Here is a 23559-nt window from a genome sequence, read left to right on the forward strand (position 1 = left end):
TAGGCTATTTAGGCCATGCTCTCCTGGCGATATCTCTCTCTCTCTCTCTCTCTCTCTCTCTCTCTCTCTCTCTCTCTCTCTCTCTCTCTCTCTAATAAATGTCAAAGAATATAGAAGGCACCCTGTGGAGATTCTACCCCTGAGTCTTACACTTCTTTTCTAAATGCAGTGTTCTGAAACCATAAGCCATTCCATAGGATGGTCATATAGTAAGTAAGCTGTCACTGTTCCTCTTTTAATAACCTCACATGTAGCTCATCTGACACCTTTTAATAAAAATTTATTTATTTTACATATATGAGTATACTGTTGCTGTCTTCATACACACCAGAAAAGGGCATCAGATCCCATTACAGATGGTTGTGAGCCACCATGCGGTTGCTGGGATTTGAACTCAGGACCTTTGGAAGAGCAGTCAGTGCTCTTAACCACTGAGCCATCTCTCCAGCCCTCCAAGACAATATTTTAATGGTTACACACATCATGGCCCATCTCAAAAACCCTGTTTCTCCATTTCAATTGCCCTGATAGAACTCAATGGCTCAAGAGAGCCCCAAAATTTTCCTGCCCCAAGGTAGATGTTCTAAATAGTTCAATAGAACTCCAGATTTGCTCAAAAGAGTTTCCACATTGACAAGGCCTGTCCTAGAAATGGCATTATCTTTACATTATGAGTTTGTCTCTTTAAGAGAGTCATCATTCTATAAAGGTGAGCCATGTTTCCACCTAGAGCTGACAGGCCCCTTTTACACAGTTCATAGATGGGAGAAAGCAAACCCAAGGCGAAGGAAACCTAACCATGTCTCCCTGAAGCCACTCACTGAAGGATGCCAGAGCTCTGTCTTCCAATCTCTACATCCCCTGTCAGGTTTCAGCAACTTTGACAACCCTCTCTCTTTCACCACATGGATACCACATTTCTCTGTTTAACAATAATACCCCAATATTGTCCAAGAGCACAGAAAGACAAAGCCAGGTACCAAGTGATAACTACTTCAAATGTTTCAAAAGAACCTCAAATTGATTGGGGTATGGTGTCAAATAACTTTAATCCCAGCACTTGGAAGGCAGAGGTAGATAGATCCTTATGAGTCTGAGGTCAGCCTGGTCTACTAGAGAACTCCAGGCTAGCCAAGGCTACACGCTGAGACCATGTCACAAAGCAGCAACAAAAGCAAGCAGGGCAGCAGCAGTAGCAACAACAACAACTGGCCCAAAAGCCTCCGAAGACCAACAGGAAGGTGGAGTGACAGACAGCCTGACTCTACCTCAGTATTAGAAGCCGTCGTATTACAAGATCAAGAGAAGTTTATTCCTATTTTCTGTCAAACTTAGATCTGAACAGGTCTTGGCCCTTTTTTGGAAATTTGACATATTCTATATCCTATACCCTGACTTCCACCCTGATTAGATGTTCTGCCAAATAATTCTGAAATGTTCAGCCAAGTTCCTTTGTAACTAAATTTCTTTAGAAATCCCTCAACCCTTGAAACACCCCCCCCCCGAAGTTTTGGGGCTGATATAAACCCTATCTTCTCTTGTGTTCAATGCTATTTTCTCAAACCCTGCTTTCGGGAGACAGCCCTGTCTGATAGAATATAAAGCTTGTATAATTTGACCAAGGAAGTTGGGTAATGGTCTTTACTCTTGCTTGGTGTGATTAACAAAAGCCTGCACCCATAAGAAAGAGACTTCCCAGCTTGGCGTGATGGTGCACATCTTTAATTCCAGCATTTGGGAGGCAGAGGCAGGGAGAACTCTGTGAGTTTGAGTTCATCCTGGACTACAGAGTGAGTTCCAGGACAGCCAGGGCTACACAGAGAAACCCTGTCTTGAAAAACCAAAGACAAACAAAACAAAGCAAAACCACAACCACAACCACAACCACAACCACAACCACAACCACAACCACAACCACAACCAAGCATTGGTGGGGAGAACACCAGAGAAGTAGTTACAGCAAGATAGGAGAGGCTTTTCTGATGATGTTCTTAGCTTTGGGGTTGGTGGAAGCTTTGTGGTTTGTTAAGTTAACAGATTCCAAAGATGCTGGGGTTTTTATTTGAAAGACAGGGTTTCTCTGTGTAGCCCTGGTTGTCCTGAACTTGATCTGTAGACCAGGCTGGCCTTGAACCCACAGAGATTCACCTGCCTCTGCTTCATGAGTGCTGGGACTAAAGGCCTGGATCTAAAGATTTTTTTTTAAAAAGATTTATTTATTTTATGTATGTGAATACACTGTTACTGTGTTCAGACACACCAGAAGAGCACATTGAATCCCATTATAGATGGTTGTGAGCCACCATGTGGTTGCTGGGGATTGAACTTAGGACTTCTGGAAGAATAGTCAGTGTTCTTAACTGCTGAGCCATCTTTCCAGCCCTAAAGATTTTTTAATGATTTATTTATTTTTATTTTATGTGCATCAGTGTTTTGCCTGTGTGTGTGTTTGTGTGAGGGCATTGGGACCCTTGGAGCTGGAGTTACACAGACATTTCTGAGCTGCCAAGTGGGTGCTGGGAGTTGAACCAGGGTCCTCTGGAAAAACAACCAGTGCTCTTAACCACTGAGCCATCTCTCCAGCTCCAGATTCCAAAGATTTTATCTTTAGTTGCAGGATGCTGGTTCAGACATAGAGGTGGGCAGGGAGGTTGTTCTGGGGGCCAAAGCTGGCCCAAGATACGATAATCAGCTCCTGGAGCTGTAACATTCGAACTTCCCCACATCGCTGTAAATGGAATTAGTCAGTCAGTCAGTCAGTCAGTCAGTCAGTCAGTCAGTCAGTCAGTCAGTCAGTCAGTCTTTGCAGACACAGGTTCTTTCCAGGAATTCTCATTAACAATGTCCCCATCAGACAGACCTTCAACTTGTCAGGACAGGAATTCTCCTGGAAGGAGAAAAAGGCATCACAGGCCTTTGTTTTAATCTGCTAGGCTTTTGTCTCAGGCCAGGAGGGTGAGGAAGAAGCTGGACTTGTGCCATGTTGGAAGTTTGTTTTTCCTTTATAAGGTTTATTTTTATTATTTTTAAATTATGTGTATCACCTGTGTATAGATTTGTATATGAGAAGGTACCCAAAGATGCCAGAGGTGTTGGAGACCCAGGAGCTTGAGTTACAGGTGGTTCTGAGCTGTTCACATGGGTGCTTGGAGTTGAACCCAGGACTTCTGTAAGAGCAGCAAGTGGTCTTAATGGCTGAGCCATCTCTCCAGGCTCCTGGCTGTCTTTATTAACTAGTGGTGCCCCCACCCTATCTGTCATCTGGTCAGGAACACATTAGTTTGACATTTCACATCTTTCAAAAGTACATTACTCAGTTTATCACTGATCTACATTCTTCCTGTCCCTAAGGTTGAGATACAGTGGGCCATATGGAAAACATGATTTTGCCTTTCCACTATTCCTGGGTGGAGCCTTTGCTCTGAGACCCTGGTATCCCAGTGCTGTTGCCTTGTCCCAGTCTCTGCCCAACAACCCCTTCTTGCAACAGAAGTCCTGGGTAGCCACATCCTTCTAACGGCATCCCTGAGCCCAGAACCTGGTCAGGACCCTCTCACTGGCCAGTCTATCGCCCCTTTGCTAACAGTTGTGCTTGGTTCTTTCTGATCCTGTCATTGAATGTGATGATGGTGGCCTGACTCTGTTGTTATGATGCTCACTCGAGCAGTTCCCGTCAGGCTCAGATGCTCACATTGTCTTTTTGCTGACGTTGGACATGCTAACAGTGTTTGAGGAAGCCAGACTTCAGGGTTTGAGCTTGACCTGGGTCACTTTGTCCAGCTTAGCATATAAACCCTTCCTCCTGCTCAGGGGTGTGGGGACCATCTGTCTTGCTTCTATCTGGGACATACTTCTGACACTGAGTCCCCAAGAACCTGTATCCTGGACAATCCTGGGCACACCCACATCTTTTGGGGGGCTCTCATAAACGTCCTGTGAGTGGTTCTCATAGGAGAGAACCTGGTTTTTCTGGAGCCAAGGTGAGTCCCCAGTTTGGCTCTGAGCTGCCTCTGACAGCCCCTGTGGAGGGGACAGTGGTTGTCCTGATCCTCTTACGTGGACAGTAGGGACACTGCAGGGAGCCTTACTGACAGTTTCTCAGCTTCTTTGGCATCCTTGTGTTGGCCACAAGATGGGTGTTGGTGGCCAGGCTAGGATTATTTTAATGGGACATTGTGAATATGTGAACTGGGAGAACCCCAGAATTTGGCAGCACCTCTAGCCTCTGCCGTGTGTGTGTGTGTGTGTGTGTGTGTGTGTGTGTGTGTGCACGTGTGCGCCAGCAGTGTTTTCCCAAGCTTTAAACCAGAACTGCCCACAGATGCGGTCAGATGTCTTTCCTGGCTACGAAGTCCTGGGCTGGGCATGAGACCCAGGTGGCATGTGAGTTCCTGTCAGGAGCATAGACCATCCAGAGCTGGCTGGCTAGGTGTCCCTTTTACCCTAGAGCAGCAAATTCCACTGTAGAGCTAGGAGAGGGACAGGTACATGGCCTGTCCTCTGGTGCAGAGGTTCCCTGGGATTCTTGCAGGGCCATTCATCCACCTAAAGACTCTAGCGGCCAGAATGTGGCTGCAGGCATGTGCTATCTATGTGGTCCACAAACAGGAGTGCTCAGCTTGGCTTACTGTAGGCACCAAGTAGCATCTGTTCTCAGATTTGACAGTAAAGTTAATTCCAGCAGCCACAAGCCTGGACAGTGGGTGTCTCTGACCAGCACTGTCCACTGAGGTAGTGAGAATATCCTTGCAGAATGCCATGGGGCGGTCTCCTCCGGACACTGTGGTGCTGGACAATGCAGCCCCAGCAGAGGAACCATAGGCCGGATGCTCCCTGTGACATGTGATGGATGTGGCTGTGTGTTCCCAGCCTGGGGAAGCTGTTCCACAGAGTCTCAGAGTTCACTGGCTAGATGGGGCATTGTCTCATCCATAAAAGAGGCTGAGTTGGGGATACCTGGTACTTCTGAGACTCCAGCCTGAGACACAGCCCTCCTCTTCCTGACATTCCTGGTGATGCTATTGCATGCAGATGGAGATACCCATGTAACCTTGGTGACGAAGGACTTCAGGTCCCTGAGCATGGGTCAACAGCCCCCTCCCATCCTTCCTGAGGTCAAATGCCTCTGTCCTCCCAGCTCTTCCTCCAAGCAGAGGCCCGGCCAAGACCCCTGCCCACTTCCTGGGGCTTGAGGGTAAAGGGACCGAGAGGCCTAAACAGGAGGAAGTTGCTGGGACCCGGCAGGGTAAGGTCACCGTCCCTCCTTTCCCAGATGCTGTAAACTGGTTTTATATTTCAATCATCTCCATCTCGCCCTGGGCAATCCAAGTCCCCTCCATGCTTCTGTCTCCGCCCAGAACCATGCAGATGCTCTAGCCCTCTCCAGCCCCACCTGGGCTACTCCCAGACCCCTCTCACTTCCCACCCTTGTGCCTCAATATATAGATGCTGATCCAGCTGTGCCTGACCCTCTTCTTTCTTGGGTGCTCCATTGCTGGAACCCCAGGTGAGTCCTTATCTCCTGCACTCCCTCTCTTCTACAGAGGCTCTAAGCAACTCTGTGTCCAGCATCATGGAGACACATGTGTGACCTGTTCGGCCCCAGTGTGGGTGTCAGGCTGAGCACTGACCCCTGACCTTCTTCCCTCTTGCTTGCAGCACCTGGGCCTGAGGGCGTTCTGATGGGCATCGTGGGGGGTCATAGTGCCCCACAGGGGAAGTGGCCATGGCAGGTCAGCCTGAGGATCTATAGATACTACTGGGCCTTCTGGGTGCACAACTGTGGGGGCTCCATCATCCACCCACAGTGGGTGCTGACTGCTGCCCACTGCATTCGTGAGTGAGTTCCTTTGTCATCTACTGCTGGGTAGGATGATGTGGGGGTGAATCAGAAAGTCTGGACCAAGAAAGGCTGGTCTAGAGGCCTCGGTTCTAGTTGATTCTGCCCAGGACTGTGGAGAACTTCCCTATATTACTAGACTTCCCTATAGTCTGCAAAGAATTTCCTATAGTCACAATCTCTTTTTGACCTCAGGAGAGATGCCGACCCATCAGTCTTTCGGATCCGTGTTGGGGAGGCGTACCTCTATGGGGGCAAGGAGCTGCTGAGTGTGAGCCGGGTCATCATCCACCCAGACTTTGTCCACGCTGGCCTGGGTTCAGATGTGGCTCTGCTCCAGCTGGCAGTGTCTGTACAATCCTTTCCTAATGTCAAGCCAGTCAAGCTGCCCTCTGAGTCTCTTGAGGTCACCAAGAAGGATGTGTGCTGGGTGACCGGCTGGGGTGCAGTGAGCACACACAGTAAGTACCGGGGAAGGATTAGAGCTGTGGGAACAAACTTGCCACCTGAGGATTCTGGGTGGGTGGTACCCAGGGCCTGGGAGCAGGATCCAGAGAGCAAAGAGAGCTGCTGACAAGCATGCCTAACTAACTGGTCACAGCACTAAGGTATACTAGCTGCCTTGCCCGTCAGAGTCTCTGTACTTGAGGCCAACGACATAGCAGGGTCCAGAATTTATAACTCTGAGGTGGAACGGTTGCTGCTTCTCCTTCTCCTCCTTCTTCTCCTTCTCCTACTCCTCCTCCCCCTCCTCCCCCTCCCCCTCCTCCCCTCCCCCTCCCCCCTCCTCCCTCCCCCTCCTCCTCCTCCTCCTCCTCCTCCTCCTCCTCCTCCTCCTCCTCCTCCTCCTCCTCCTCCTCCTTCTTCTTCTTCTTCTTCTTCTTCTTCTTCTTCTTTTGTTTTTTTGAGACAGGGTTTCTCTGAATAGCCCTGGCTGTCCTGGAACTCACTCTGTAGACCAGACTGGCCTCGAACTCAGAAATCCGCCTGCCTCTGCCTCCCGAGTGCTGGGATTAAAGGCGTGCGCCACCACTGCCAGGCTTGTACTGTATTCTTATATCCCAATCGTGACTCTTCCACGCCCGACTAAGGAATGGTTGCTTCTTAATTTCCAACAAATAATAATAAAGTAATTTGGAGAAAATATCAGGAAATGAAAAGCATTTGTTTTTGGTCCCTGACAGGCAAGCAGACAGAATCCTAGAACTCAAAGGTAGACATGGTCCCTTTGGGTTGGCATCTACACATCCTTTTCCAGGAAGATGATGCTGAGATCAGAGAGCGAGCTGGACCTGGATAGGGATGGAGCTATGCTGCAGATAGTCCTCCCCTGTATCCCCAGGTGGAGCAGTAGAATTGTGGGATAGGTCGGGGATCTATGTACCACCAGCCAGCCACACCTCTCTTCTCCTCAGGGTCGCTGCCTCCTCCCTACCGCCTACAGCAGGTGCAGGTAAAGATAATTGACAACTCACTTTGTGAGGAGATGTACCACAATGCCACCAGGCACCGCAATCGTGGCCAGAAACTGATCCTAAAGGACATGTTATGTGCAGGCAACCAGGGCCAAGATTCCTGCTATGTGAGTTCCACTCACCTCCTCCTCTTGGTTGGTCTTCATTCCCATGTCAGGGCTAGTAACTATCAGAGCTTCTTTCTCTTCTAGGGTGACTCAGGTGGCCCTCTGGTCTGCAATGTGACAGGCTCCTGGACCCTGGTGGGAGTGGTGAGCTGGGGCTATGGCTGTGCCCTCAGGGACTTCCCTGGGGTCTATGCACGTGTACAGTCCTTCCTGCCCTGGATCACGCAGCAGATGCAGAGGTTCTCCTGAGCCCAGCTGCTGGCCTCGTGGCCATCAGATGAGGATAGGTCGGCTTTGGTCACGATTCCAGAGTGGACGGCCAGGGTTTAGGCTCTGGAGTGTAGGTGACCAGGGCACCGAGCATTAGCTACTGAAGGACATGGCTCAGTTTCCTGGCTTCCTAAATAAAGATATGTTTGTTGCACATTCATGTTCAAGTTTTTATGTGAATACAAATCTATTTATCTCTACTGGAAACACCTATGGATGCTGTTTTTATGGTTTTATAAATCGAGGAAACCAAGGTTTGAGTTCACCAAAGGCAGATCTTACTGTGTCCTTGTTTCTGAACCCCAGACACCCTGAATAGTTAAATGTCCCCTAAGCACCTAGCATCCCGGAACCTGGATGTGGTGATATTGTGGTAGGAAGGGTAACAATCCCACGTTTCCATCCTTAGACAAGAAAATACTCTGACCCCCATCAATATCATCATGAGGCCAGAAGACTGCTGCATTGTGGGTATCCTTCCTGTACCTCATTTAGGTACTCCAGGAGCCTGCAGATTCTGATACCCAGTGTGGCAAAGGTTATCTGCATGGCTGGGGCTGTTGTCTTGAACTGTACACAGTGGTAGCTGTTTAATGGGCAGGGTGAGGGTGAGGGCCAATGGCTACACAGCCTCCCTCACAGAGCAGTTCTGACCTTGGGTGCGTGGCAGGGAGGGGCTGATTAACTCTTCATTGTGAGCCACAGACCTCAGACTCAAACAGGGCTGCCCTTTCATCCTGAGCCTGACAGTCTGCAGAGGTCGTTAGGCACAGACCTTTGTGGTGTGTAGGAGATGGGAGGTACCTGCCTTACTAGTGCTAACCTCAGACAGATTCATCTCAAGAAGCTGGGGTCAGGGATCGAGAGGGGATGGAAAAGGCTCTGACTTGGACTCTTGCTGAGTCTGGAGAGGGAATCAGGGTTGTGAAGGAGAGCTTAGGTCCTGTGGTGCTCCCAGCAGACCCAGCCTCTGTTCTCCTGAAGGGAAGTGGGTGCCTTTAGTATGGTTTCTTTCCCTTTCTTGCCTGTAGCTGGGCAGAGCAATGAGACAGAGGTGGTCGCTCCAGGGAGAGTGGTTGTTACCTGGTTCCCATGGCTCTCACAGGCATCTGAATAGTGCCACAGCTAATTACACCCCCCTATGCACACACACACACACACACACACACACACACATTTCTCCAACGCAGCCTACTAAGAGTAAGACCTGCCTGGTGTTTCCAGCACCTCCTCTGGACAGGGAGAGTGGAAGGTAAAGGCTTTTCAGTGGCACACACCCCGGATGACACTGCTTCAGGCTCAGAGGGCAAAGGGTAGCAGAACCTGGGGGCTCTGGACCATGGCTATCCAATGCTCCCAGGATGCTGGAAATGGATCGAGCCAGCCTTTCTCTTGCAATGCCCCCTTTGTGGGTGTGAGAAGTGAATCCTCAGGCTGCTGAGAAGATAGGGAGGTCAGGGCTCTGGGGCCATGGTTATATGGTCACATGGTAACATGGTCACATGGTCACAGTTCTGCTGACTGATTCAGAATCTGGTTCCCCACAACCTGTGCCACTGGCACCCCAGGCACCCCAAGAACTCTCTTTTTTGCCTGTGACACACTGGGAGCCAGGGCTAGAGGAATGTAATCAGTGTACTTTTTGAGCCCAAAGTCTGTGACCAGCTGTGCTCTGTATGGCATTATATGTCCATGCCTCCTGAGCAGTCAGTGACTCTTGAAGTATTTCTTCAATGGCTCACAGGGACACCAAGATCTGGAACAGGGAATTAATACTTGTCAGCACTTCTAGGTGCCAGAGACCATACTAAAGGTGTTTTGCTGCCCTTTAGAAGAACATATAAGCATGTTCCCCTAGCCTACCTATCAGGGTACAGAAATATTTTTTATTAGATATTTTCTTTATTTACATTTCAAATGTTATCCCCTTTTCTAGTTTTCCTTCCAAAAATCCCCTATCCCCTCTCTCCTCCCCTTGCTTCCCAACCCACTCACTCCCGTTTCCTTGCCCAGACATTCCCCTATACTGGGGCATAGAACCTTCACAGGACCAAGGGCCTCTCCTCCCATTGATGACCGACTAGGCCATCGTCTGCTACGTATACAGTTAGAGTCTTGAGTCCCACCATGTGTTTTCTTTGATTGGTGATTTAGTCCCAGGGAGCTCTGGGGTTACTGATTAGTTCATATTGTTGTTCTTCCTATGGGGCTGCAAACCCCTTCAGCTCTTTGGATACTTTCTCTAGCTCCTCCATTGGGGACCCTGTGCTCCATCTAATGGATGACTGTGAGCATCCACTTCTGTATTAGTCAGGCACTGGCAGAGCCTCTCAGGAGACAGCTATATCAGGCTCTTGTCAGCAAGCTCTTGTTGGCATCTGCAATAGTGTCTGGGTTTGGTGGTTGTTTATGGGATGGATCCCCAGATGGGGCAGTTTCTGGATGGTCATTCCCTCAGTCTCTGCTCCAAACTTTGTCTCTGTAACTCCTTCCCTGGGTATTTTGTTTCCCCTTCTAAGAAAGATCGAAATATCCACACTTTGGTCTTTCTTCTTCTTGAGTTTCATGTGTTTTGCAAATTGTATTTTGGGTATTCTGAGCTTCTGGGCTAATATCCACTTATCAGTGAGTGCATATCATGTATGTTCTTTTGTGATTGGGTTACCTCACTTAGGATGATATCCTCCAGATCCATCCATTTATCTAAGAATCTCATGAATTCATTGTTTTTAATAGCTGAGTAGTACTCCATTGTGTAAATGTACCACATTTTCTGTATCCATTCTTCTGTTGAGGGACATCTGAGTTCTTTACAGCTTCTTGGTATTATAAATAAGGCTGCTATGAACATAGTGGAGCATGTGTCCTCATTATCAGTTGGAACATCTTCTGTGTATATGCCCAGGAGAGGAATTGCTAGATCTCCCGGTAGAACTATGTCCAATTTTCTGAGGAACAGCTAAACTGATTTCCAGAGTGGTTGTACAAGCTTGCAATTCCACCAGCAATGGAGGAGTGTTCCTCTTTCTCCACATCCTCACCAGCATCTGCTGTCACCTGAGTTTTTGATCTTAGCCATTCTGACTGGTGTGAGGTGGAATCTCAGGGTTGTTTTGATTTGCATTTCCCTGATGATTAAGGATGTTGAACATTTTTTTAGGTGCTTCTCAGCCATTCCGTATTCCTCTGTTGAGAATTCTTTGTTTAGCTCTGTATCCCATTTTTTAATAGGGTTATTTGGTTTTCAGGAGTCCAACAACAACAACTTCTTCTTCTTCTTCTTCTTCTTCTTCTTCTTCTTCTTCTTCTTCTTCTTCTTCTTCTTCTTCTTCTTCTTCTTCTTCTTCTTCTTCTTCTTCTTCTCTTCTCCTCCTCCTCCTCCTCCTCCTCCTCCTCCTCCTCCTCCTCCTCCTCCTCCTCCTCCTCCTCCTCCTCCTCCTCCTCCTCCTCCTCCTCCTCCTCCTCCTCCTCCTCCTCCTTCTTCTTCTTCTTCTTCTTCTTCTTCTTCTTCTTCTTCTTCTTCTTCTTTGATTTTTTGAGACAGGGTTTCTCTGTGTAGCCCTGGCTGTCCTGGAACTCACTCTGTAGACCAGGCTGGCTTCGAACTTAGAAATCCACCTGCCTCTGCCTCCCAAGTGCTGGGATTAAAGGTTTGCACCACCACTGCCCGGCTAGAAGTCCAACTTCTTGAGTTCTTTATATATATTGGATATTAGCCCCCTATCAGATTTAGAACTGGTAAAGATCTTTTCCCAATCTGTTGGTTGCTGTTTTGTCTTATTGACAGTATCCTTTGCCTTACAGAAACTTTGCAATTTTATGAGGTCCCATTTGTTGATTCTTGATCTTACAGAACAAGCCATTGCTGTTCTTTTTTTTTTGGGGGGGTGCAGCAAACTTTATTGATGGTATTCAAGAGAGTAGGGAGGGCTCCCTAGGCTCCTCCTGTTATGGGGGTCTGGGGTGGAAACTGTGAGGGAGATGCTCAGTGTTGGGGGCTGAGTTGGGTTAGGGATTCCTTAGCAACTGAGGGCCTCTCTCTTGCTCTCAGTATCCTTGCTGGGGTGGGTGGTCCAGGGTTTTTTGCTCCTTGGAGGCCATGTAGGCCATGAGGTCCACCACCCTGTTGCTGTAGCCATATTCATTGTCATACCAGGAAATGAGCTTGACAAAGTTGTCATTGAGAGCAATGCCAGCCCCGGCATCGAAGGTGGAAGAGTGGGAGTTGCTGTTGAAGTCGCAGGAGACAACCTTGTCCTCAGTGTAGCCCAAGATGCCCTTCAGTGGGCCCTCAGATGCCTGTTTCACTACCTTCTTGATGTCATCATACTTGGCAGGTTTCTCCAGGTGGCATGTCAGATCCATGACGGACACATTGGGGGTAGGAACACAGAAGGCCATGCCAGTGAGCTTCCTGTTCAGCTCTGGGATGACCTTGCCCACATCCTTGGCATCACCAGTGGATGCAGGGATGATGTTCTGGGCAGCCCCATGGCCATCACGCCACAGCTTTCCAGAGGGGCCATCCACAGTCTTCTGAGTGGCAGAAATGGCACAGACAATGGTCATGAGCCCTTCCACGATGCCAAAGTTGTCATGGATGACCTTGGCCGGGGGGGGGGGGGCTAAGCAGTTGGTGGTGCAGAATGCATTGCTGACAATCTTGAGTGAGTTGTCATATTTCTCGTGGTTCACACCCATCACAAACATGGGGGCATCGGCAGAAGGGGTGAAGATGATGACCCTTTTGGCTCCACCCTTCAAGTGGGCCTTGGCCTTCTACATGGTGGTGAAGACACCAGTAGGCTCCACGACATACTCAGCACTGGCATCACCCCATTTGATGTTAGGGGGGTCTTGCTCCTGGGAGATGGTGATGGGCTTCCCATTGATGACAAGCTTCCCATTCTCGGCCTTGACTGTGCCGTTGAATTTGCCATGGGTGGAGTCATACTGGAACATGTAGACCATGTAGTTGAGGTCAATGAAGGGGTCGTTGGGGGCTGGCGAGATGGCTCAGCAGGTAAGAGCACTGACTGCTCTTCCGAAGGTCCTGAGTTCAAATCCCAGCAACCACATGGTGGCTGGCTCACAACCACCCACAATGAGATCTGACGCCCTCTTCTGGGCACTCGGTACTTCTTAGCATGTTTCATTGAGCAGCTTTGGCTAGGAGGCTCAGAAAGTTGACCATGCATGATAAACTCTGCAGGAGGAGGGGAGGTAACCCATCCTTCCTTCCCCTATAGCAGCTGTTCTCAACCTGTGGAGTTGAGTAAGACAATTGGGAAACACAGATATTTACATTACAACTCATAACAGTAGCAAAATTACACTTATGAAGTAGCATTATAGGATATATGAAATAGTATTATAGGATAGGAGGGAGGTCGCCACACATGAGGAACTGTATTACAGGGTGGCAGCTTTAGGAAGGTTGAGAACAACTGGTCTATAAGATGGCACTGGCTTCCAGAGAAGGTATCTCGGTGATATTCCTGCTGTAACCTCCTTCTTACCTAGGAAGGGGCTTTGTCTCCACAGTTCTTACTGATGATGCTGTAGTGATTTTTTTCCCTGCAAGAGTCCTGGCAATCACTCTCAGAGAACAGGGTACCAGGGTACCAGGTCAACAGATGCATCTTCTCCAGACTTAGTGGGCACCATGCCCTCTGCTACAAGCCCACATGGGTCCTTCTCCTCATATCCTGGAAAGCCAGCCCCTGGTGTAGTGTCCTCTGCAGGGGTAGCTTGGGGTGAGGAGAGTTAGTGCCCTCGGGGCAGGGCCTGGGGGGGGCACACACTTGGAAGGTGGTTGTGTGATAGCTGGAGCTGTTACATCCCTTACTTCCTCATAAACGCTTCAGGTCCTGCCATTATCTTTAAAACAAAAGATCGGATGGATTGTCATTGTCAGTAACCTGGACCCCGTCACTTGGGTGTTTTCCTGCTACAGTGCTGGTTGAAACAAGAATCTGTGCACAGTAAGACAAGCACTCTGCCATTGAGTTATGCCCCCGGCCTGACATCATTGCTTTTTAAATAGCAAAATGCTCTTTAAGAGATAAGACGATTAAGTGTAAAAGACAAGAAAATTAAATGGAGAAAATCATAATTGAATGCTGGGGCAGTCTGCACAGAGATGTTTTGGCCCAGCCTGGTCTTTCTCAGGGCTGAGACACTGTATCCAATTCCCTTGACAGGTGCTATTATGAATATACAACTGGCTTGTCCCTAATGCAATCTCTGGGTAAATAAACCTTCCAGGATTCCACTAGTGCCAGAGGCCTTTCTGGAATGTTCTTGGTAAGCTCACTTTTGGAAACGAATGGCCAACAATAGCTCCTGGGACCTTTTGCTAGCGTCACTTGCTGGGAACAGCTCCTTTCTCCCACGTCAGGTGAGAACCATGAAGACAGTGGTTCCCCTAAGGCCACACTCAGCAGCAGGCAGGCTGGGAACCAGGCGAGAATGCTAACCCCGCCCGGACTGCTCTCCTTGCTCACCTCTGGGTCCGATCCCGTGAGAAGAGACCAGGACAAGTGTGATCCTGGGCAGGTCAGTGCAGGGAGGCACTCTTCTATGTGAGGTAGAGTTGTCAGGACAGAATGGCCCAAGCACCTGGCCTCTTCCCTATTTCCAGCTCTCCTTCTCAATCCCAGAAGGAGACATCCTGCTCGGGCTCTAACTCCCAGGCAAACTTCCCATCTGCTCAAGGCTCAGCCTGAACTTGCATCAAGGTATTCTCCAATGATAGTCAGGGGTACCCAGCATGCAGCTTGCATACCACAGCCTCATCACCAGGGCCCTTGATTATTCTTGCTCCCTCAACTTCAACCTGAGGATGCTGGGAACCAGCCAACATCACACAAGACTGTCCATGTGGACAATGGGGATTTCTCCCTGGACGACCCAGAACTGGAGAGGAGGACTTTTCAGGTCTTGGGAAAGTACTATGCCTACCCCAGGAGCTGGTTCATCACTAATCCATGTTTCCTTTATACACAGGCTGGGATGTGTGTGTCTGGGGACATTGGCAAAACCTCGTCTGTGACTCTTATCAGCTGTAGTTCAACCCCAAGAACTCTGTTCATTTTAGTCTCAAACAGTGGTACCTAAGTGCTGGTACCTCTTCCCAGCTCTCCCTCTTGCAACACCAGCCCTGGCAACCACATCCTTTCCCCAACGGCATCCCTGAACGCAGAAGGTCCACAGGACTCTCACTGGCTAGGTTGTGGCTCCCCAGCTAACGGCCACCTGACCCAGTTCACGTGGCCCCTGGTTCTCTCTGACCTTGTCACTGGATGTGGTCATTCATGGTGGCCTGGTCCTGCCTCTATCAGGGTGGCCAGGTATCCTATCTCTAGGTCTTGTTGCTTAACAGCAACAGTAGGATCACCAATGAGGAGCCTCAGGTAATCTCACAGAGATAAGGTATCCTGGGCTTGCAATGGGCACAGAGACCAGGAAATGGTTTCTCTTGAGTGAGTCCTCCAGTCACTCATTACACTTTGCTGGGTTCCTTCAAAAATGTAAAGGGCCCATCCCTGAACTTACTTCCTGCCTGTGCTCTGGTGAAGCTGCCCAGATGGGCATCCCTTGTCTGAGAGGACTTGTCTCTTCCTTCTTGCCATTCCTGGTCTTGTTTAGTGTTGTTTGTTGAGATAAGGTCTCACTACGTAACCTCAGCTAGCCTGAAGCTTACTATTTAGGCCAGACTAGCCTTAAATTCACAGAGATCCACCTGCCCCTGTTTTCTGAGTGCCAGGATTTAAAGATGTGTTGCTGCCACACAGTCTTCTCTCTCTCTCTCTCTCTCTCTCTCTCTCTCTCTCTCTCTCTCTCTCTAAGATTTATTTATTATTATATGTAAGTACACCGTAGCTGTCTTTCAACACACCAGAAGAGGACATCAGATCTCATTACGGATGGTTGTGAGCCACAATGTGGTTCTTGGAAATTTGAATTCAGGACCTTTGGAAGAACAGTCAGTGCTCTTAACCACTGAGCCATCTCTCCAGCCCCTGCAGTCCCATCTTGATGGTCCATTCACCTTTCACACTAGGCTTTCTCTCAGGCTGAGATTCCTGACCACAGTCCCCCTCCATCCTTACAGAAGCTAGCCCAGCCCCCTCCACAGTCTCTCTGTTTCTCTCTACAGATGTTGAGCCTGCTTGGTCTGACCCTCTTCTTTCTTGGATGCTCCATTGCTGGGAGCTCAGGTGAATCCTCACTCCATGTCACCCTCTATACTGGCTCCAGAGCAGCCCCTGGGGCACCAGCATGACCTGCTCTGTCTGCCCCAGTGCACGTGGCAGGCTGAGCACTGGGCTCCTGACCTTGTACCCGTTGCTGGCAGCACCTGTGCCTGGGGATGTGCTGGTGGGTATCGTGGGAGTCCATAGTGCCCCACAGGGGAAGTGGCCATGGCAGGTCAGCCTGAGGATCTACCACTATTACTTGACTTGCTGGGTGCACATCTGTGGGGGCTCCATCATCCACCCACAGTGGGTGCTGACTGCTGCCCACTGCATTCATAAAAGAGATCCTTTGTCATGTAGTGCTGGGAAGGATGTGGGGTGAATCAGAAAGGCCAACATGGGGTTCACTTGATTCTATCCAGGAGAACTTCCTCCACAGTACCTAGAATATGTAGTCACAACTTCTCTCTGACCCCAGGAGAGATGCCAACCCATCAGCCTTTTGCATCCACGCTGGGTATGTGTACCTCTATGGGGGCAAGGAGCTGCTGGGTGTGAGCCGAGTCATCATCCACCAGGACTACGTGCAGGGTGTCCTGGGTGCAGAATGGGCTCTGCTTAGCTGGAGAAACCCCTGGACTGTTCTGCTAACATAAGCTGGTGAAACTGATCTCTGGGTCTTTTGAGGTCAAGGCACCCATGCTGGGTGACTGGCTGGGGCATGGTCCATATGTATGGTATGTTTCAAGGAAAGATTTGGGCTGTGGAAACAAACTTGTCATTTGAGGATCCCTGCTGGGTGGCACTAAGGTCCCAGGGAACAGAATCCAGGGAGGAAAGAGAATACTGGCAAATATACAACTCTGGCTTTTCTCCAGATGTCTGTCTGTACCTGAGGCCGATGGCATGGCCGGGCCCAGAACCCAAGATTCCGAGAGGCAAAGGCCCTTTCTCCTTCCTATCCCCCTCTGTGCTCCCTCCTTCTCTCCCTCCTCTTCTCCCTCCCCTCCTCCTCTTTCTTCTCCTCTTCTTCCTCCTCCTCCCCATCTCTTCCTCCTCTCCCCCCTTCCCCTCCTCCTTCTTTTCTCCTTTTGGAAATACTAGAACATCTGATTCCCCTCTCTTTGGTTCTCGAACTGCAGGCAGATAGATTTTTGTTACATTATTTATGTATTTATTTTTTGGGGGGGATGCCATGTTTTGTCATAACATTCACGTGGAGGTCAGGAGGCAACTTTCAGGAATTTGTTTTCTCCTATCATATGAGTCCCTGGGGATGAACAGGTCTTCATTCAGACTTGACTGCAAGCATTCTTAACAAATGACCCATCTCACCTGCCCCTGTAAGCACATAGGAACCATCTTTAGCCTCCTAAGGGTCAGAGCTGGGCATGGATCTTGCAGATGTGTGTCTCCTACACACACTGTTGCAGGGATGGATTTGAGTAGGGATTGCGTATTCTCAGCCCCCAGGATGAGTTGGTAGGGTAGTGGACAGTTAGGATCTATGTACCACCAATCCTACTTCCTTTCTCCCCAGCGTCGCTGCCCCCTCCCTACCACCTGCAGCGGGTTTAGGTGCAGATAATATCGCGGATAATATCGTTTGTGAGCAGCTATACCATAATGCAACCGGGCACCACCACCAGGGCTACAAATTCATCCAAGATGACATGTTGTGTGCGGTCAGTGAGGGCTGTGAGTTCAATTGATTTCCTCCTTCCTGTTCCTAATGCCACTTCAGGGCCAATAACCACTGATGCTACTTCCTCTTCTAGGGTGACTCAGATGGCGCCCTGGTCTGCAGGATAGCAGGCTCGTGGACGTGGTGAGTAGGAGTGGTGAGCTGGGGCTATGGTTGTGCCCTGAAGGACATCCCTGGGGTCTACACACATGTGCAGTCCTTCTTGCCCTGGACCATGCAGCAGATGAAGAGGTTCTCCTGAGCCCAGCTGGCCTCATGCTGGTCGCCAGAAGATGAGTCTCCCAGTACCCACTGCTTCAGCCTTTTCCTGGTCTTCCGAACCTGTCCTGTCCTCTGGCCTTCCGGGAGCCTGGACATCCCTGACCCAGCAAAGAAAGCAGGGACAATGGCCGGCGGGGTGGGTGCTCTTGGCCTGACAGAAGGTAGAGAGGAATGAAGATTTTCTATGCATGCTGTTGCGTGCTGTATGCAGCTGTTGAAGGTACTGACTGGCTTTTGCTTTCCGCTGTTCTTAATAAAGGTCTTGTGCACATTCAAGTTCAGGATTTTGTGTGAGTTTTACATTTCCTTCTCTTTGGAAAAGACGCCCACAGGTGTGGTTTTCCACATGCGGAGGGAACTATCTGTCTGTACTGCTAAATTTGTTTGTGCTCTGTGTCCTTGTCTAGATAGTCACCACTGAGCCTTAATATCTTGACATCCCAAGTGTACTTGGCATCCAGGTGTGGCCCTATTGTACACGAAGAGTTTGGTGTCAGGGGAGATCTTCAGTATGACGAAAGAGTTTGGCCATCACAAGTTGCACAAATGTGCTTGGGATTAGTGACTCACAGAAAGTCACATGAGGCCTTCATCCTCACGTCATTCTGTGCTGGGATTCTGTAGACTCAGGCCACACAGAGAAGGCTCCCCGTAGAACAGGGGCTGGAAAAGAAATGCCTGTGCATCAGTACCACCCGCCAGAGCCCCAGCCCCGGCAAGCATGTCCAACCGGCCCGGCAAGGGGTCCTCGGCATGTGGGGATGAAGCTGGCAGCAGCCAGTCTCATCTAGGTCAGATTCTGTGTTTCCCAAGGAGGATGCCCACAGGCATGGGAGAGTGAACTGGGCTCCGGCAGAACGGTACATGGGGGACAAGGAGGACAGGCCTGTAGCCTTGTTTAGGACTAAACTCAGGACAGGAACAATTTACCCAAGCTGCAGGGGTGTGAGAAAAGTTCTAGTCAGGGTTCACCTGAAGGATGGGAGAGAAAAAGGATTGCAGGGGGTGGTCCCACCCCTATCACATACACACAGGGCTATGGTGGTGTCTCATTGCGCAGGGCATCGGGGGGTGTGTGGAGACTAGGAATCAGCCAGTTCTGTGGCCAGCTGCAGGTCCCTGATCAGTCCACCCCTGCATCAGCTCCCGGTTCTCTAGCAGAGATCCACCCCAGGATCGTGGAAGCTTTTCTGTCCTGCGCTTTGGGACCTCCATGTCTGGGACTGAGGGGGGCCAAGGGGGAGGGTGAACCCTGCCACTGCTGCACATTTGTCTCTGGCTATGTGCGGCCTGGAGATGGCTTTAAGGAGAAGAACAACAAAAGAAAGGGTGTCAGGCAATTGAGGAAAGCAAAGGGCTGGACGCTAAGAGTAAATCCTTGGAAATGCTCTTTGCTGTTCACATACGCAGCCTCCAGGTGGCGCTGCAGGATGGGAAGAGGGAACTGCGATTCGGGTGTGCGGACAGGTAGGTGTGCAAGGAAGCCCACCGCCTCCTAGTGCAGGGCCTGTGTTCAGCAGGCAGAAAGCAGCCTTTCCCATTCTTCAGGGTCCTTTTTAATTTTATTTCTTCTGGAGGAGAGATCTATGTGGCTCAGGCTGGCCTCAAATTTCCATGCCAAGCTCTTTTGGAGAATGTTCACTCTTTTCACAGGCTTTTATTTGCTATTTTTAGGACTGCTGGCCTAATGAAGGTGGACAGCCCAGCCTGTATTAGACTGCAGAGTCTGGGATAAGATGCGGTGGGAAGCAGGATTTGGGGACCTGGTAACTTCTACAGGAAAACAGGTCATGACAGGTTATATGCATGGCCACGCTTCCAGCACCCCTCCCGCTTCCCACAGTCCTATGGGACCACACAGGTTAGGAGTATTGTAACACAGACGTAGTTACAAAACTCTCAGAATCCCGATAGAAAGTGGCTCCTATCAATTTGCTGTGCTCTGCCTGACCCACACTCTCTGGCTCCTGATTGACAGGAAGACAGATGGCTTCTTGGGGCTATATGTCCTGTCTATCCTAGAGTTTCGCATGTATAGGGAGAAAACCTCTACCATCAGGCTATATTCCCAGTCCTTTTTGGCATTTTGAGTCAGTATTGTTAGGTTGGCCAGGCTGTCTTTGAACTCACAGACAGTCCTTCTGCATTAGCCTCTCCCAATGCTGAGAAGGCAAGCCTGTGCCTCCAGACTAGGGTCTCCTCTGCTCTGTTTCTGAGCATGCATGTTTTTTTATGTGGTGTTGTGGTTCTTTCCTTGTGGCTAATACTGTCTGTTGAAGGAATCCACAGGATTCGCTCATCCAGGTACAAGTTAATGGACATTTGGGCTGTTTCTAACTAGGGCTTTTGGGAGCAACGCTGCTTTTAACAGTTTGTGTTTTGTGTGAACACATGTTTTCTCTCGGAGGAGCACAACTGTGACTGTGGACTCACACAGAATGTTTAAAGGATACAAGACGTTCAGATTCAGGGCTGTGATTACATCCTGTTGGCTGTGGATAGGACTGGGCTCCTAATCGGTTCTTGGTATCTACCAAGCCCTCCTTAGCTTCAGGAACTCTAGGTGGGGGTGCGGTGGGGTGCAGAGTTTTTTTCTTGAGTTTTATCTGTGACAGTTTTCCCCCCTCTGTAGACCAGGATGGCTTCAAACTTGCAATGATCCTCCTGCCTCAGCCTCTAGGCTTAGAAACACTAAGTCACCATGGCTAGTTCTGGGTTCTTGCTTTCTCCCTCCCCCTCACTCTGTCCCTTCCTCCCTCCCTCCCTTCCTTCCTTTCCTCCCTCCCTTCCTTTCCTCCCTTCCTTTCCTTCCTTCCTCCCTTCCTTTCCTTCCTTCTCTCTCTCTCTTTCTTTCTTTTTCTGCTTTCTGTCTGTCTTTCTTTCTTTCTGTCCATCTTTCTGTCTTTCTAACTTCCTTCCTTCCTGTTTGTCTGTCTTTCTGTTTTTCTAACTTTCTTTCTTCCTTCCTTCTCTTTCTCCCTCCCTTCTCTCTTTCTGTCTGTCTGTCTTTCTGTCCATCTTTCTGTCTTTCTAACTTCCTTCCTTCCTGTCTGTCTAACCTTCTGTTTGTCTTTCTGTTTTTCTAACTTCCTTTCTTCCTTCTCTTTCTCCCTTCCTTCTCTTTCTTTCTTTCTTTCTTTCTTTCTTTCTTTCTTTCTTTCTTTCTTTCTTTCTTTCTTCCTTCCTTCCTTCCTTCCTTCCTTCCTTCCTTCCTTCCTTCCTCTCTCTCTCTCTCTCTCTCTCTCTCTTTCTCTCTTTCCTTTCAGACAGAGACTCCTGTAGCCCAGGTAAGCCTTGAACTCCTGAACCTCTCGCTTACATCTTCTGAGTGCTACGAAAACAGATGTGCATCACCACGCCAGGTCTCTTAGTTTCATTTTTACTGTTGCTTTGACAAAACATCTTGGCAAAATAATCTTAAGGGTGAAAGTGTTTGTTGTAGCTCCCAGTTCAAGTTACACTCATCACTGTGGGGAAGGCGTAGAGGCAGGGGCATGAGGTAAGTAACCATATAATGGACACAGTCTAGGAACAGAGAGCCATGAACGAATGCTGCTCAGCTTTCTTTCTTCATTTATAGAGTTCAGGAGCCCAGCCAGGAGTGGTTCCTTGGACAGTAGATGCTTCTTCTCGATGCTTCTTCCAACCTAAATCAGTGTAATTTAAGCTAATTCCTCACTGGAGGCTTAGAGGCCCTTCTCTGGGGCGATTCTGTCAGGATAGAAATCAACACTATCACATTCAGCTGATTCTGGACAGGGAACCCAACCCAGTGCCTCCTGCATGTTAGACAAACATTCTGACAGCCGGGCGCTCACCAGCTCTGATCTCCGTGTCTCTAATTAGCATTTTTTGTCAGGGCTAATGGTATACATTTCGCCACATGTCTATATTGCCTATTTGCATATCTTTTTTGGCGAATGTGCAAATGTTTTTTACTTTTTAAAAAATTGCTTCCTGAGTGCTACATAATATATGCCTTGAATCCAAGTATTCTAAACATTTAGATGTTCTATGGAGGACTGATCTTGTTGCACAGAACGGGAGGGTAGATATGAACAAAATGAATGACAGGAACAGAGGGGAGCTGAAAGGTCTGAGGGATCTGGCCATTTCTAGGTCTGGGCCAGAAGGAGTCTGTCTATTGTAGTGACAAGACCAACTCAGACATCCCTGGGCCTTGTATCTGCTGCAAATTGGGATGAGAGACGAGGGATGAGGGACGGGGGACGAGGGAGGAGGGAGGAGGGAGAGGGAGAAGGTAAGGTCTACTGACAGCGTCTCCATTCTGCTGCATTTGGCAGGGAAGAGCCGTTACCTCCACCTGTCTTCACACGACGTCTACAGCCCAGAATGCAGGGACCAGCTCAGAGGTAGAATACAGCAGAGATAGGATGTTGTCCTCAATGAAACCTACATTTATTTTCCCAGTATGGGAAGGTCACAGTGTCCCCTCCAGGCAGCCCTCCTGGTTCCTACAGGACATATTCTCCTACATCTGGAGTCCACATCTGGGCTCCTCAGAAAGCTCTGTGTGAGCGTAGGCATCTGTGAAAACACACTTTCCTCGGTGTCCCTGTTCCTACATCTAGCTCTGGGTCTTCAGACTCCACCTCAGGTCAGAGGGGCCAAGTCTCCGGCTCCCTGAGCAGAGTTTCCTGTCATGGCTGGAGCCTAGTGACCAGGGTGTGGTCAGAGTGAAGAGGAGGGTTCCAGTGACACCTTCCAGATCAGGTGTTGGGGAACTAGGGAGGGGGCGGGGTGGGAGTTGTTTAGTCCTCCTCCAGTATGTGACAGCATGTGACCTGATGTGACTATTTCAGGTCTGCCTGTCCCATAGTCAAAGCTCAAGACTACACAGTAGGCACAGAAGGGGATGACCCGACAGTCAAGAGCAAGAAATGCTTTTGTAGACAACCCAAATATGGGTGTTTTGAGACCACCTGTAACCCTAGCTCCAGGGTGTCTATCGCCCTCTTCTGGCCTCCATGGGTACCTGCACTCACGTGTGCATTGGCTCTCCTCCCCACATTATTAAAAATAAAATACAACTTTTTAAAAGGAATGCACACTAAGCATTTGACTTGGTGAGTAATGCGTAAAGACACGATGTGAGTCTGGGCCTGCCTCCCTCGGGTGCTGGCCTAAGAAGGGACTGTTTAGGAGGTAGGAGCTCTCAGCTCATCCCAGCATAGACAGACCAGGGTGAGGGAGTCATATGTCTCTATAGGCCATCCCACCTGGTCCAGAACTCTAATGTCACCTAGCTTGAGGGGTGTCCTTCATGGACAGATCCTCTGAGTCGCAAACACTGGAGCCAGCACAGGTCCCCATAGGAGGAGCCATTGCCTCTGGTCTGAGGGACCTGGTCTCCTATTCACTTTGTCACCTAGTTTCCTGCATAGCTCTGGATATCCTGGATCCCGCCCAGGTTTGCTGTTCCTGAAGAAATTCCACCTGTGCATCTCTGAGTTCTCCCATCAACCAGTGACATGTGTGGCCTTTGTCCAGATAGAAGGGCAGAGGGAGGTCATAGTCTGGTCTTGGTGACCCCTTTCCCAACTACTGGGGTCTCCCCGGATCCCAGGGTCATTGCGGTGAACCACAGTGGCAATTCCCTCTAAGGCCCTGGTGTTCCTGTGTCTGGGGCTCTATACAAGAGTGGGGCTGGAGCTGCCCCCTCCTCTGGGCTGCTCACTTG

The 23559-nt window shown here is 49.5% G+C and overlaps 1 protein-coding gene and 1 pseudogene across 1 annotated transcript; one reads left to right on the forward strand and one right to left on the reverse strand.

The window, feature by feature from the left end:
* Window positions 1-3816: 3816 nt before the first annotated feature.
* On the forward strand, window positions 3817-7847 carry Prss29 (protease, serine 29). Its single transcript, NM_053260.3, has 6 exons — window positions 3817-3980; window positions 5446-5506; window positions 5659-5839; window positions 6035-6300; window positions 7255-7421; window positions 7506-7847. Exons 2-6 carry the CDS (start codon window positions 5446-5448, stop codon window positions 7668-7670), a joined length of 840 nt encoding a protein of 279 aa, NP_444490.2. The 5' UTR covers window positions 3817-3980; the 3' UTR covers window positions 7671-7847.
* On the reverse strand, window positions 11577-12695 carry Gm5430 (predicted gene 5430; annotated as a pseudogene).

This window comes from Mus musculus, chromosome 17, assembly GCF_000001635.26.
Source record: "Mus musculus strain C57BL/6J chromosome 17, GRCm38.p6 C57BL/6J".
NCBI lineage: Eukaryota > Metazoa > Chordata > Mammalia > Rodentia > Muridae > Mus > Mus musculus.

Excerpts from the sequence above, each read along its gene's own strand:
- Prss29 (NM_053260.3), top strand. The coding sequence starts at position 5,446 with ATGCTGATCCAGCTGTGCCTGACCCTCTTCTTTCTTGGGTGCTCCATT. Across the intron at positions 5,507-5,658 it reads CTCCATTGCTGGAACCCCAG|CACCTGGGCCTGAGGGCGTT; the intron begins GTGAGTCCTTAT and ends TCTTGCTTGCAG. Across the intron at positions 5,840-6,034 it reads GCTGCCCACTGCATTCGTGA|GAGAGATGCCGACCCATCAG; the intron begins GTGAGTTCCTTT and ends TTTTGACCTCAG.